Below are 15,422 nucleotides of genomic sequence, written 5' to 3'. Positions count from 1 at the left end.
GAAGACCCAAACTCAGCTCAACTTTGACTAATAGCCTAACACACACTAACAGGATGACAGAAGAGTATGTCCTTTACCAAGTATAAAGATGATTACCTCAGTCTCTGTTCCATCACAATGTCCAGTGTTTAATCAAAAATCGAGAGAGAAAAAAACCAACCTATTATCAAGAGAGAAGGTAATCAGCAGAACCAGACTTAGAGATGACCCAGATGTTGGGTTTATCAGTCAGGGGCTTTAAAATTACCATGATCAATATCTTAAAGTTACACAGCATACATGAACAAATGAGGAATTTCAGAGGAGGTGGAAACTAAAAATAGATTCAAGAAGAAATGATAGAAATTTCAAAGAATATGACATCAAAGGTCAGCAGGCTCATCAGCAGACCGGACAGAACTGAGGAAAGAATCAGTGACCTTGAAGATGGGTCAGTAAAAATTATCCAAGCTGAAACACATAGAGGAGAAAAAAGAATGAAAGGAGATCAGAGCACAGCTTCCAAGACTGATAGATTGATCTGACTATCGAGAGATACTGAGATAGAGAGAGAGGAGACAGACAGACACTGACTGGAACTTTTAGAGGAATTGGCTTATGCGATTGTGGAAGCCTGTTAAGTCTAAAATCTTCAGGTTAGGTTGGCAGGCTGGAGACCCATGGAAGAGTTGCACCTTGAGTCCAAAGGCAGTCTGCTGGAAGAATTCCTTCTTCTTCAGGGAGGTCAGTCTTTGTTCCATTAAGGCCTTCAACTGGCTGGATGAGGCCCACTCACATTATGGAGGGTAAACTGCTTTACTCAAAGTCTACCAATTTAAATTTTAATCTCATTCCCCCCCCCACCGAAAAAAAAAAAACCCAAAACCATTTTCATAGAGACATCCAGAAAAATGTTTGACGAAATATCTTAGGCACTGTGGCCCAGCAGTGTTGACACATAAAATTAACCATTGTTTGCCTCCTTCTAGTTACCACCCTCCCCCACCAAAGCGTGATCACTTTTTTACTTTATTTTTATTTGTTTTTGGTTTTTTGTTCTTGGATTTTTAAAATACTGAAGTATAGTTGATTTACAATGTTAATTTCTTGCTATACAGCAAAGTGATTCAGTTATAGACATTCTTTTTCATATTCTTTTCCATTTCGGTTTATCACAGGATACTGAATATAGTTCCCTGTGCTATACAGTAGGACCTTGTTGTCTATCCATTCTGTATGTGATAGTTTGCATCACTTTTTTACTTTATAATAGCCTAGATTAGTTTTGAATTTTATATAGATGGAATGACATCGTATGTATTCTTTTGCATCTGGCCTCTTTCACAGAGCCTGTATACATAATCCTAGAATTTTATTGCCTAGTTAGTTAACCAGCCCTTCGCAGAGTGGCCTACAGGATTGAGGTGTGGGAGGGTATAAGCCCCTCTCCACCATGTTGTCTGGGGCTGTCCCTGGTTGGCACACCTACACTCTCTAACACAGATGGGCTAGTTTAGTTGGAGTCTGGAAGTTGGTAAGCTGCACCTTTGGCCCCCTTGCCTTCCTCATTCAGGCCCATTCTCCTTTCCTTTCTTACTACTCTTTGTAACCCCTCCCATCTCCTGCTGTCCGTGGTTTGACTGTGTAGAGACCCCTGATGCCAGTTCTTCTCTTTTCCTCACATTCTCCCCCTCTCCCCTCACCTACCCGGTTGAAGCTCCTCAACCTGAGTACACCCTCAGCCTTATTCTGCACCTCCTCAGCTGGCTGTCACATTGACAGACTTCCTTAGAGACATCTAGACAAACTCCCCACCCTACTCCCCATATGCTTTTTTTTATGGGTATGGAAACTAAGGACCAGAAAAGGAGGTGACTCCCAAGATATCTCAGATGGGAATGGTATAGGGTGTAGATCAAAGGGTTGCAGCCTTAGTCTCTGGGTGCTGGTCCCTCTTAGCTTGGGTCTTTCTGCCTTTCCTTCCCTCTTTCTTCCCTGCCCTCTTGCCAGATGCCACAGGGAAGGGAGAACTTCACAGCTCCTTGGGCTCTCTGGTGAGGAGACCCACCTGCACTGGGACCCTTTCTCCCCTTCCAGCACAGTGATTTGTCGTCACCCCTGCTCTTCCCTCTGCGCTTCCTCCCGGTGGAGGTGGGGCCTGCCACCTGTAGCAGCCTTGCTCAGGTTGGTGACAGACAGCTGGCTGGTGTTGGGCATGCATTTGTGGCTCATTTCTGTTTGGTGTGTGGCAGTTTGAAGACCCCATTCCTTGGTCTGGACATCACCTCTCTACCCCTTCAGTCATTCCTTTAGGTCAGCTTCCCGTGGCAGTGACCATCAGAGTTGGAGGTGGCAGCGTGGCACCTTGAAAGGAGCTCTATTTCAGGGGTCGGGAGATCTGCCACCAATAAGCTGTGTGACTTTGTCCTTTCTGGACCTCCGTTTCCTCACTTGTAAAATAGGTTGGATAGGGTGGTCTTTAAGGTCCCTCTCTGTGCTACATTTTATACTGCTTCTTGATTTAAGCCACTGAGCCACGAATGAAAGATTCCTGCTGTGGTAGTGTAATTAGGCTTAGCAGGTGGGTGAGATGAGAGGGAAGGAGAAGTTCTTGCCCAGGATCATCCTTTCCCCACCCATTTCATTGTGCCTTCCTGGTGTTTTCAGAACACAAATGACAACCTGTGTTTTTCTCCAAGTTCCTTGTTTTTCCTCTGCGTTCCCATTTCAAGCCTATAGTCTTGTATCTGGATGAACTTGTGTTTACTGTAAGACAGCCCTGGTGCAGAATTCATGTTCCAGTGTGTCGTTTCCTTTCTGCTGTGGGGAATGTGATGGGGGTCGGAGCCATCACAGCTGGTCCCTGGAGAGGGCTGTGTGTGTCAGAGATGTATTGTGCCAGGCTCCAGTTTCTTTTCTCAATCCCTAGTTCTGATTTTGCTGATTTCAGTTAAAACCAAAGATTGTGAAGGAGGCCGGTTCTTGTCCTCTGAGTGCTGGAGATCTGTGGGGTGGTTGAGGGGTGAGGGGCCGCTCTCTTCCTGTTTCCTTTGCTTGGAGCGTTTCACCCTGGGAGGGCACAAGTGAGCCTTGTTGAACACCATCCACTCCCCGGGTGAGAGGAAGCAGTACCGAATACTGATACCTCATTGATTGATTTCTTTTTAATGAGTCATGAAACTCATTTTGATGCCGGAATTTTCCTTTCACCTTCAGGTAAAATCTTTTGTCTTTCATTCTCTGAAACACTTTTAGGGGCTTTTAATAATTATTAAATTACAGGAAAGACAGTACTTTTTGAATCCTGCTGTTGCTGCTGTGGCTCCTCCTCGTCCTCCAACCCACTCCCACCTGCCTTAACATTTGTGTAGAAATGTGTCAAAATTCCAGTGTTTCGTCCCATTAGTTTTTTATTTTGATCCTGTCCTGGTGAAGTAAGCATCTTGTTACCCCATTTTACAGAAGAGAAAACAGATGTGTCAAGTTAAATGACTTGTTCATGGTCACACAGCTAGTTGTTGCCCAATTTGGGATAAGAATCCGGGATTCCTGATTACTAATGACTTGTTTACTTGGCAACTCCGTCCCCCCCTCCTCCCCCCCCGGCCCCATTAGGAAAGTCTTGCCACCGTAAGTGTCTCTTCCCTCCCTGGCTCCACCCTCTGAAAGCACAAATTAGAAGCCAGTTCCTTAGCTGATGGGGTAGGCGGTTGGACCATGGAGCATAGGAGAGGGGCGGGGAGGAAGGTGGCACAAAGCCCAGACTTAGGGTTTTTTTCCCAAAGGTGGGAGAATTCCTTACTTCTGCAGAGTCAGCATCCCTCCCACCTTCCCACCATCCCAACCCCCCACCATCCCCAAATGGGTGTGGTTTCTTGTGGCCAGTGTTGCAAGGCAGTTGTTCAGATTGATGTACAGGGGAGACAGGATTGCATCTGGGGCAAAGGACTCTTCCTGTAGGTACACCATTTTCATGTCTGATTGAGCCCTGGTGTGTTACGTGCTCCACACTAGGATCTTACCCATGTTTGCAAGTTGCCTCCCTTGGACGTATTGAACTTTCTGAAGAGGTAATATAGCATCATGATTAAGGTTAGAGATTCTCTCTGCCCAGGTTTGAATCCTGGCTCTGCCACTTAGATGTGCGACCTTGGGCAAGTTACTTCACCTGTCTGTGCTTGAGTTTGCTGTGTGTTGTAATCGTAAGGTTGTGGATTAAATGCATTAATGCACGTAAAACACTTTAAAAAGTACAGTGTTATAAGTAGAGTGATTGTCCTTTCATCTAGCCCTCCTTCCCTCTCTCCCTCGTACACACTCAGTGTGATGTGTGTGTGTGTGTGTGTGTGTGTGTTCTTGACAGCAGCTTTTGGAGTCTGCATTTCCGGTCAGACTGCTGAGCCCTCCAGGCAGCTGTAACCTCATCCAAGTTTTAGCTGTGGGGTCTGTCTGTATTTGACATGTGTTTCTAAGTGTTGTCATCAATGGGCTCCTTTGTGGAGAGACCTTAGAGAAAGGAAACCAGAGGGCGTGCACTGTGCACTCCCAGCCACACTGGTTCCAGTCCCCACACCTGAGGGACTGTGGGTAGCAGTGAGACTGAGTTGAACCTTTTAGCAGGATGAGAATATTGACCAGCTGTCTTAGTCTGCTCAGGCTACATAACAAAATGCCATAGCCTGGGTGGCTTAAACAACAGAAATTAATTTTCTCATAGCTCTGGAGGCTTGAAGTCCAAGATGAGGACTGGTTGGGTTGCCAGCATGGTTGGCTTTTGGTGAGGCCTCTCTTCCTGGCTTGCAGGCAGCTGCCTTCTTGCTGTATCTTCACATGGCCTTTCCTTGGAGTGTGTAGGGGGAAGGCCACCTCTCTTATAAGGCTATCAGTCCTATCTGATTAGGACTCTACCCATATGACCTTATTTAACCTTAATTACCTTCTAAAAATCTTATCTCTAAACGTAGTTACATTGGGGGTTAGGGTTTCAACTTACAAAGTTTGGGGGGGACCAGGCACCAGGCTTCTTCCCCCCAGAGTTACCCAGTGAGGAAGGTTGGGAAAGTCAGCCTTGTGTCCTCTTTGGCCCCATGTACTGTGTTATTTGTAAGGCGGTATTGGATCCTCCCATACCCTGGGGAGGTATTGGGTCTCCCACCTCCTTGCCTTCTTAAGGTTTGGAGTGTGAATGAAGAGTGGAAGATTATGCTTGCTCCTACCCCCAAGCTCAGAAATGGTGTGTATATTGAGGGAAGGGGGTCACCAACATTCTGATGTGTAATGACTGCCTGTCTTGTCACCTGTGTTGTTTGTTTAGACTAGGGACAAAAGTCAAATGAAACACGGTGGAATCTCTCTTTACCACCCTTCTCTTAACAAGCTCCCAGGAGTAATGAACACTTAAGTTCTTTATGTAAAACACGCTAGCAGGCTGCTGTCCGCCATACCCACTCACTCCGGCACCCACTGGTTGAATGATGTGCTTACCAAGAGCCGGTTTGTTCCGAAAGTCATTTGTACAGTTGTAGCTGGTATTGTAATTAAGTAATGTATGTATTTAAATATCAGAGAAACTGATGAAATACGACTGCAAACAAAGTGGTTTTCTTTCTTTTTTTTTCCCCCCACCTATGAATACTAGTTAAAAGCTGTGGAAAGACTCAGTGAGTCCAGGTCACTAAAAAAATTACTGTCAGGAACTTCCCTGGTGGCACAGTGGTTAAGAATCCACCTGCCAATGCAGGGGACATGGGCTCGATCCCTGGTCCAGCAAGATCCCACATGCCGCGGAGCAGCTAAGCCCATGCGCCACAACTACTGAGCTTGTGCTCTAGAGCCCCTGAGCTACAACTGCTGAGCCCACGTGCCACAACTACTGAAGCCCACGCGCCTAGAGCCTGTGCTCTGCAACAAGAGAAGCCACCGCAATGAGAAGCCCGTGCACTGCAACGAAGGGTAGCCCCCTCTCGCTGCAACTAGAGAAAGCCCATGCACAGCAACAAAGACCCAATGCAGCCATAAATAAACAAATAAAAAATAAATAAAAAATAAATAAATAAGAAATGGTAATTAAAAAAAATTACTGTTAAATTAGGTGAGCATTAAAATTGGGGGAAGTCATCAAACTCTTAAAGTTTTATTCTGAGATTAATCTGTCTACATTTTTATGCTAAAGAATCAGTATTTGGAAATTATAGACATTGTATTCTCTTCTGGTTCACGTAAGAAAGATGATGTGGGGCTCTTAAAGAGAGTGCCTCGCCTTGTGTTAGCAGGTGGGTGAATGAATGCACTTTCATATGTTTTGCAAAAATAAAAATTTAGGTGTATCCTTTTTGCTCTATTTTGATTGACCTTGTTCCTGATCTGATCACATTGGAAGGGAGCGTTTCTATTGTGATTCAGTTTAGAGCCTGGTTTTTTTTTTTTTTTTTTTTTAATACATTTATGTATTTATTTATTTATTTATTTTTAGCTGTGTTGGGTCTTTGTTTCTGTGCGAGGGCTTTCTCTAGTTGTGGCAAGCAGGGGCCACTCTTCATCGCGGTGCGCGGGCCTCTCACCATCGCGGCCTCTCTTGTTGCGGAGCACAGGCTCCAGATGCGCAGGTTCAGTAGTTGTGGCTCACGGGCCCAGTTGCTCCGTGGCATGTGGGATCTTCCCAGACCAGGGCTCGAACCCGTGTCCCCTGCATTGGCAGGCAGATTCTCAACCACTGCGCCACCAGGGAAGCCCTAGAGCCTGTTTTGATAATGTGCTTTGGTTTCAATTTAGTGGTTTTAGGAAATAGAAAATTTTATTTTGTATGTGGTGTTGTTAAAACCAACACTAGTGGGTCTTTTGATACTGGGGTTTTAAAGCAAATTAAGGTGGCTCACTCTGGATTTTAGTAGATTCTGCAGTTCGTCTCGTAGGCTTAGAGCATATTGAGAGAGAACTAATTCCCCTATTTTACAAATGAGGAGAGCAGGCCTTGAGAGAGGGGAAGTGTGTCTGTGGTGAGTTGTGTGGGGTGGCGGAGTGCAGGGGGTAGAGCCACAGCAGATGGGACCTTCCGCCGAGCTGCCTCGATCAGTTCCCTCTCTGGCCCCAGAGCTGGAGCTCTCCACTGCAAGGGTGCTCCTCTGGGTGGACTTCTCTGATGACAGTGTTGACCCGTGCTTCCTACTTCGCGACAGGACCAACCTGGAGGCCTTGCAAAAGAAGCTGGAGGAGCTGGAGCTCGATGAACAGCAGCGGAAGCGCCTTGAGGCCTTCCTTACCCAGAAGCAGAAGGTGGGAGAACTGAAGGATGACGACTTTGAGAAGATCAGTGAGCTGGGTGCTGGCAATGGAGGTGTGGTGTTCAAGGTCTCCCACAAGCCGTCCGGTCTGGTTATGGCCAGAAAGGTGAGGCCACTTTAAAAAAAAAAAAAAAGGACTGAATCAAGCTTGCCTTGGTGAACAGCTAATTGGATTACCTTTTAGAAGACCTGGGGGCCTGGAGACAAGGGTGGAAGGAAAACTGACTTTTCATTCAATACCCTTTTGTGCTTTTTGAATTTTGAACTCATGTTATCTATTAGATTATAGGTAAACACACTCATGATGTGTTAGTGTATTTATCCCACTGCCCAGACTGGAAAATAACAGCAAGCGACCATTTGTTAGTTTTCTGTGTGCTCTGGAAAGAAATCTGAGATGCTCGTTTGCCATTTATCAAGAGCAGAAGCTGCTTTCATTTACCCAGCCCCAGGGACACACAAAAAACACTTATTTCATGTTGTTTCTCCGAGTTCCACCCCTGCCAGTGGTTCCCCTTCATCTCTCTGCAGTATAACATCTCGGCTCCCCAACATGGCATGCGGTCTTTGAGCTGGACTTCCCTTCCTGGTGACCCTGGGTCCTCCTCTTTCTGGACAGCGAGGTTGGACTCTTCTGTGTTTCACAGCACACCATGTTCATTTCTGTCCACATATTTTTGCTCATGCTATTCCTTCCATCTTTTCAAACACTGCCCGTCTTCAGACCCACCTCCTGTCTAGCCTTCACTAGCTGCTCCCACCCACGCTGGTAACCACTGCTTCCATGTCCTCTGACACTCATTGTCCATGGCTCTTTTTAGAAACTCAGCCTTATCCGATAACCATTTCATGTATCTGTCACCTGTCTCCCCAGCTGAAACAAGGGACAACATTGGGGGTGGGGGGGAGGGGAACATAATGTGACCCCTAAGGCCTTGACTAAATCTCAACCACATCAGACCCCTAAGGTCAAGGGTAAATCTCTAGGGCAGCTTAGATTGTCAGACCCAGTTCCTCATACCTTTCTGGTCCTACAACCCTTGAGTATCAACCAAGTCCTTAAGGCCACTTTCCCCATATCTCCCAGTTTCACAGGTCCTTTTGTTCTTGGGAGGGGTGAGCCCCCTCTTGCTCAGTCTTGGCTCCCAGGAGTAGAGGCACAGCTGGCCACTCCTCCAGTGCCAACACCTGCCTTGGTATGTTGGCACTCAGTGCTCTGGTTGGGCAGAAACTTGTTTGTTAAAACTTGCCTGTTTCCTCTCTTCCTACCTTTAAGAGCTTAAGCATTTAAGAAAGCTCCTATCCATCCATCCACCCATCCATCATCCATCCATATATTTTTAAAGCTTCTCTTCCTTCTACCTTTCTTTTCCCAGCTAATTCACCTGGAGATCAAACCTGCAATCCGGAACCAGATCATACGGGAGCTGCAGGTTCTACATGAGTGCAACTCCCCTTACATTGTGGGCTTCTACGGTGCATTCTACAGTGATGGTGAGATCAGTATCTGCATGGAGCACATGGTATGTGGCAACCTGTCAGCCTCTGAAGCAGCGGCCTGGGAAGTGGGTGGCTCTGGTCTAATCTTTGGTCTGGGATGTGACCGGCTGCTTCCTTGTTCCCCCCTGGGTCCAGATCACTGTCTTGGGCATGTGGGAAGCCTGGCTGTAGAAGTTGGAATAGCCAAGAAGATGACAGGCCTCCTTCCTAGGTCCCTGTTTCTTCAAAGAGAGGTGGCAGCAATCAGGTGTCCCTGGTGGTTGTACCAAGAGCACATCTCCCAGTTTTCTTGACCCCAAGATTTTGATGTGGGTAAACTCTGGTTAATATAGTTTAAATCCATTTATTACATGCCATGCTGTGTGCTAGGTACATGTTCTGGGGTTATGAAGATAAGTGAAACAGTCCCTGTTTTCAGAGAGTTTATAACCTGCTTTAAGAGCAGGGTTAGCAAAACTATTACTGATAAGCTAGTATTTATTGGGTGTATATCATATCAAGCACTACCCTAAGCAAATTAATATTTTATTACATTTTTATAACACCTTATTGAGTTGGGTACATTATCTGCATTTTACAAATGAGGAAACTGAGGCTCAGAGAAATGGAATAACTTACCCAAGGTCATACAGCTGGTAAGCGGAATTGGTAGAATTTAAACCAAGGCTGTCTGACCCCAGTGTACTTTGCTGAATCTACCGGATAGTGACTGGGGCTCTGTTTCCATCCTTGATGGCCAGAATTTCAAAGAGAGAGGCTGGCTTCATGGTTGCTAATGCTTTTTTGTCCCCAGTAGGCAGCATGGCACAGGGGACTTTGGAATCTGAGATGTTTATTCATATCTCCCTTCTCCACAAAAATCCAAGTGGACACCTTGTCTTGTTTGCCACTGTGTCTCCAAAGCCACAGCAGGTGCTCAGTAATTATTTGTTTACAGATTGTCACCTTCTTGTCATGACCTTGGGCAAGCTTCTTTATCTTTCTGATTCTCAGTTTCCTCACCTATAAAATGGCCATTACTATACCTGCCTCGTTATAGTGAGGATTGATTAAAGTAAGAGTTGTAAGTCTTCCAGCACACTGTGTGACTCAGAGCATGCCTTCTGCAAACTTTAGCTTTTGCTTTATTCTCACTGGGGCTGACAGTTCAGAGACAAGGGCTGACATGATTGAGTCTACGTGCTTCGTGGTTGCTCTGCTTTCAGTCCAGCCTAGTGTCCCTCAGTAAGTTCTCCACTTCCTTCCTGACTCTCTAGACCTGCCCTCACCTCTGGAATGAGAGCCCCAGGGCCTGGTCTTAATGAACTCCAGGAGAACCCTCCTGAGAGGTCTGTCCCTTGCTGGTGCCCCCATTATTTTGAACATCTCTTCGTTTCAATGATCAAGAAGTGCCATACACAGTGTTGCAGTCACGTGCTGACTTCTGTGGCGCCATTTGGAACGTAGATTCTGAAAATGTCTTCTGTGCGTCTGAAGGTCACTGAGAAAGCTCTCGTTCCTTCTTGCTTCAAGGAGAGTGAAGCAGTCTCTGTGGGAAGCATGTGAATGTTTCTGGCTTGGTCCTAGCCCAGGCCTGGGGTGCTGATTATTTTCCACTTGGGTTTTAACCTCCCTTTGGTGGGGTGGGGTAGGACAGGGGGAGGGGGCTGCTCCTTAACCTTTGGGTTTCTTGTGCTCTTTGTGCTGACGATGGTTGGTTTTCCAGCTTTAGCCCAAGAGTTGGATGAAGATGTGTAAATGGCACTGGAGGTCGTTGAAAACTAGAAGGGGAAGAGGGTGGAGGTGATGGTGGTCAACCAGTGATAAAACAAGAGAGGCCAGAGTAGCCTTTTTTCCTCTTGGGTCTTGCCAAAATAACAGAAGATGGGTGGTGGCATGGCTGGACATAATAGTAACTAGCTTTTCCATCTTCTACCACTTGTTGGGTCCTTTTCATGTTATGTGACTTCTTAATCACATCAGCCCTGTCATATGACATGGATTGACCCCCACCCCCACCCCAAGCTGGTAGATGGAGAGAGCAAGGCCTTGAGAGGTTTAGTAACTAGTCTAAGTTATATAACCAGTAAGTGTCAGAGCTGAGCTCTAACCCGTGTCTCTAACCAGGTCCGCTTTCTTTAAATTTCATAGTCTCTCCACTACACAATGTAAATCATATACTCTCTCAAGATTTTCTCATTTCTGCAGAGAAATGTTTGGACCGGATGTTCTCTAGGGACCCCTCCCCATGCTAACATTCTGTGTTTCTATGGTTTTTGGCACTTGTAGCCAGTCACTTGATTGCATTAGTTAATCAGCATGGGTTCAGCTTCACAAACACTTATTTTAGTGCCTATTAGGGCAAAGTGCCACATGAGCTGCCGAGGGGATGGAACCATTGAGAGCAGCGTCTCTGCCCCCAGAGCTGTTCACAGGCCACATGGCTGTGTTCTAGGGCCTTCTCAAGTGAGGAGTATCGGTGTGGACGTGAGGGCTTCTGAGCACCGGGTATGCGTCACCTCATGCCTGCTGTCTTCTGAACCATCAGAAATTCTTTCTTAAGTAACCTCCAAGTTCTGTTCCTCTCCCTTTAGTAGAGGAACCAGGAGGCTATCTGTAGGTTTGAGCATGGTTGAACTCCAGGGTGCTTGCTTCAGAGGTTAAGATCAGGCCCTAAACGTTGATAGTCAGTGCCCTATTCATTTATTCAGATCCTGCTGGAACCTCTTTTATTGGCCTTATGTGGCCTCTTGCCATGTGGAGTTCAGTCTTTCTGTCTGTCTTAAATTGACCTGTGTTGAGACTTCCTCATTCTGGAATCCTTTCTTCACTCTGTATTCATAGACGTTGATCACAACCTCGTGCTCCTTGCCCTTGTCCAGCCTGTCCCTCCTGGAGGAGGAGATGACACAGGATGTCACGAGGGTTGGTCTCCCATTCTCTTGGCCCATTTCTAGTACCTGCAGGTCAGTTGTTTTCCCCCATGGCTTTGGCTCTCTGGGGATATTGAGATCCTCCCACGTAAGTGCCTGAAGCAGAAGATATCTCTGGAATTACCCTGGGAGGCCTGAGTGTGGGAAACCTGGCTGTCAGAGAGTGGGAGGGTCAAAACCTTTCTGAGGGCCAAGCAGAGTGTAGGGCACCTATTAGGTGATATGTGTTGAATGACTGAATGAGGGAAGCAGGATGGGAGATCGCATGGTCAGAGCCTTCTGTTCCTGGGTATACCTAGGCTCAGAGGGCAGCTGGAACTGTCTGTTAACACTAGTGGAGAGACTCAGAGTTGCCAGGGACGGGACCCTGTAAGGAAGCAGTTGTGGCCTGAAGTTCAAGTAGCCATGCTCCAGAGTAGCTTTCTGCTCTAGGCTGGGCCCTCTCACCCCTTCCTTGGTCCCTGAGCAAGCCCTCCTGCAGGAGAACTCCTGCACTGGCTGCCTGTGATAGGAAAATTCTCTGACCACTGGCTGCCACTTCTCTTTAGGGATTTTTGCTTTGTCTCAGCTTCCACATTTCAAAGGTGTTGTCATATAGAGCTCTGTTCATTAGCCATATCCCAGCTTCTAAGATTCTTTGGTCCTCTCCGTGTCACAGTCTTTGCATGATGTTCCTTGTCATTGGCATTTTCCCCCAACACTTTACTATGAAAAATTTCAAAAGTACAGAAAGTTGAAGGAATTGTGTAATGTACACTCTAAAGCCACCACCTAGATTCTACCGTTAACATTTTGCCATATTTGCTTTACCACGTACTGTCTACTTACGCACTGCTCAGATTGTTTTTTGGATGCAGTTTAAAGTAAATTTGTCATCAACGTGCATGGAGCCCCATCTTCTTAATGCACCTGTCTAGGGGCTGACCTTTTCTAGACATAAGCTGTGTTTGCACCTGCCCAGTCTGAGTTTTGAGACCCAAGGGGTGCACGGATGCTGCCTGATCAGAACAGGAATGTTCTTGTCTTCGGGGAAGTAGATTCCTGCTCAGGTGGTAGCTGAGCAACCAGAGAACTGGGGACTCAGGGTTGATGTTTCTCATGCAGGAGTAAAAGCTTTTGAGCTCTTTTTTTTTCCATAAAGCATTTGTCTCTTCTGTAGAAAACCTTCACAAAAGCACCACTGGCTTAGTTAATAATTGGCTTCTAAAAATAAGCACAGTTTCAGCAGCTTTAGTCAGCGAAGGCAGGTCCTTGGCAACAGTGCAGTAGAATTGAAAGGTTGTGAGGTGAGTCACAGGCAACACTGGCTGATCCTGATGTGGTTCATGCTTCTTAAATCCTGCGAATCCCGTTCTTCACTCTGTAACTCTGCTTGTAGCGCAGAGGAGGTTAAGGGAGGAGAGCCAGCGTTTCCTCCTTTTTGACAGAAATGTTTACCACAACCCCCAGGGAAAGTGTAAACCAAGACAGTTAGCCGGGCCGCCCTGTCCTGGCTGTGGAACCTGAGAACCACAGGCTAGCTCTTCTGCCTCGTTTGCATCTGATTTGGACAGAATTGCTGTTACCTAGTTTTAAGTGTATAGTCCTCCCTGATAATTAGGCAAAGTCGTTCAAACAAAGAGTCTGAAACCACATTCAACTGAAAGCAAAACAGAAAGGCTGGAAACTTTCTGCACTGGAGTCCCTGTTCCTGTCAGTAAGGGAAATTGAGAGGCGCTGTGGCATTTCTAGGAGCCTGCTGACTTGGGTGTGGTTACCTGGGCTGTGGCGCTGTCCTCATTTGGCCACCAGGGGCCTGTGGCATTGTGAAGGCAGCCAGGCTCAAAGGATGACTCAGACCCCAGCCTGGCTCACCGCCTGGGTAGGGCTTTTCCAAGGGCTCTTGGAAAATGTGTGTTTACAGAGGAGTTCTCTTTGACTCTAGATTGATAATTCCATGCTCATATCCCTGTGGAGATTATGGCCCATTTGAATTTTAGGTTGAATTTTGAAATCCTCCCCTGTGCTCCTTGGTTGTCTGACCCACCATTAGGTAGTTGTGCTAGGGAGTTTATTATGATGAGAAGTTTAACGTATTCAGGGGTGTTAGTGTGCATTTGAGTATACACCTGTACTGTTTTCTTTTTCTATCAGCATCCATGATCCAGAGTTGATCTGTGATAGAAAGCCATTGGTCCAAACTATCCTTTTTATAAGCATAGACTTTTTAAGTTGATAATCTATTTTTAGCATTGTTTTAGGTAACATTTCGTGAGAGCTCTGTATCCCTGAATGAGTCTTACCTATTTTCTCACCTCCTTTAGGTAGTGTTGTAGCTACCTAATGATGCCTTTGTACAAAATGGGCGCTCAGTAAGTATCTGTTAATTGATTTATAGATTTAATTCTCCACTTTCATAAATGAGGTCAGTAATTTTAAAAGGTAACACATTTATTTATGGTAGAAAATGTATAAACCATAGAAAAGCACAAAGAAGAAACTATCGCACAACAAAGACCCCTGATAATCTTACTATCTAGACTGGAACATTTTGGTAACATTTTTGATATTCTGGTTTGTGTGAGTATATGCACACTTTTTAATTTTTGTAAAAATGGGATTATTCTCTGTCCTTCTTTTCTTTATTATGTTATGCATTGTTCTGTGACCTTACATTGCATGGCTGCATCTTAAAGGCTGGGTGGTTTTGGAGGCAGGATGTCAGTGGGAACACCTCTCTGCTTCTCCTACCCAGATCTCACCCACCTCCAAGGCTCAGCTTCCGTGTGTCACTCGTGTCGTGAGCCCTTCCCTTGGCTGCTTTGTCCAGGAATTGCTTCCTCCTCTGAGCACCTGTAGCAGTGTGTGTTCTCTTCATTCAACTGTTTGTTCCCTGCCTTGTTCAGAGGAGGATTTAAGGTGCCTTGCCTCTTTATGAATATGTTCTGTCTCCCCAGGCAGAGGGTATTTTTTCCTGTACTTATAGTTTTTCCCATTCATAGTTCCTCATGTATCCCTCTGCCTTACACAGAGGTGATTAAGAGATGATAGTTGACGATGGTAGCTGCCCAGTGTAGACAGGATACTTTAGAAAATCAATCTGAGTTTGTAGGAATTATCTCTACTTCTAGGGTAATTTTATATTGTGACTGATAATTGGCTACACCCGAAGCCATAGAGGCAGGAACATATTTCTCTCTCAACACGTGAGGGTTCCTTGAGTGAGCATTTTTTCAAGATCTCAGGTTAAAATGTAGCCTCCATGGATAGGAAGGCCCTTGTATGCGAGCCCTACAGAAGCCAGCTTCACTCCACATGTGTTATCCCCTCTTGCGTACTCCCTTTCCACCGCTTCTGCCCTGGGTCCTGCTCATGTCATCTCCGCCTGATCAGCTGCTTGCTAATTGCCCTGTCTCTTTCTCTCAGCTGCTATGGTTTGGGTACCTTTCCTTCTGCCTCCGTAAAGTCAGGTCTTAGTTCCTTGGTGGGGCTCCATGATCTGGCCACAGATGGCCATTTCCAGCCTGATCCATCCCTGCATTTCTTCATACACCTACAGTGAATGAACCGCATGTCATCCCAGGAGTACTAAGCAATTTAATGCTTCTCTGCTTTTGCTCTTGTTGAGATATGCTGTTCTTGGGAATTCCCTGGCGCTCCAGTGGTTAGGAGCATGCTTCCGCTCTGTTCTGTTGTCCCCTCGCCCCTCTCCTTTTCCAGGTATGGAAATCATGCTCATTCTTTGAGTAAGATTTTAGCTCAAATGCTATCT

At 46.0% G+C, this 15,422-nt stretch overlaps 1 protein-coding gene across 1 annotated transcript in view; it reads left to right on the top strand.

Annotated features, from left to right (window-relative positions):
• MAP2K1 (mitogen-activated protein kinase kinase 1) overlaps positions 1-15,422 on the top strand; it is an 81,958-nt gene that overhangs the window by 26,955 nt on the left and 39,581 nt on the right. The window contains exons 2-3 of the mRNA XM_059912969.1: positions 7,155-7,365; positions 8,636-8,782. Coding sequence (XP_059768952.1) covers positions 7,155-7,365; positions 8,636-8,782 — 358 coding nt within the window. The remainder of the gene's footprint in view (positions 1-7,154; positions 7,366-8,635; positions 8,783-15,422) is intronic.

This window comes from Balaenoptera ricei, chromosome 2 (genome assembly GCF_028023285.1).
Source record: "Balaenoptera ricei isolate mBalRic1 chromosome 2, mBalRic1.hap2, whole genome shotgun sequence".
NCBI lineage: Eukaryota > Metazoa > Chordata > Mammalia > Artiodactyla > Balaenopteridae > Balaenoptera > Balaenoptera ricei.
The sequence above is the reverse complement of the archived record's forward strand: the minus strand, read 5'-3'. Positions and strand labels throughout refer to the sequence as shown.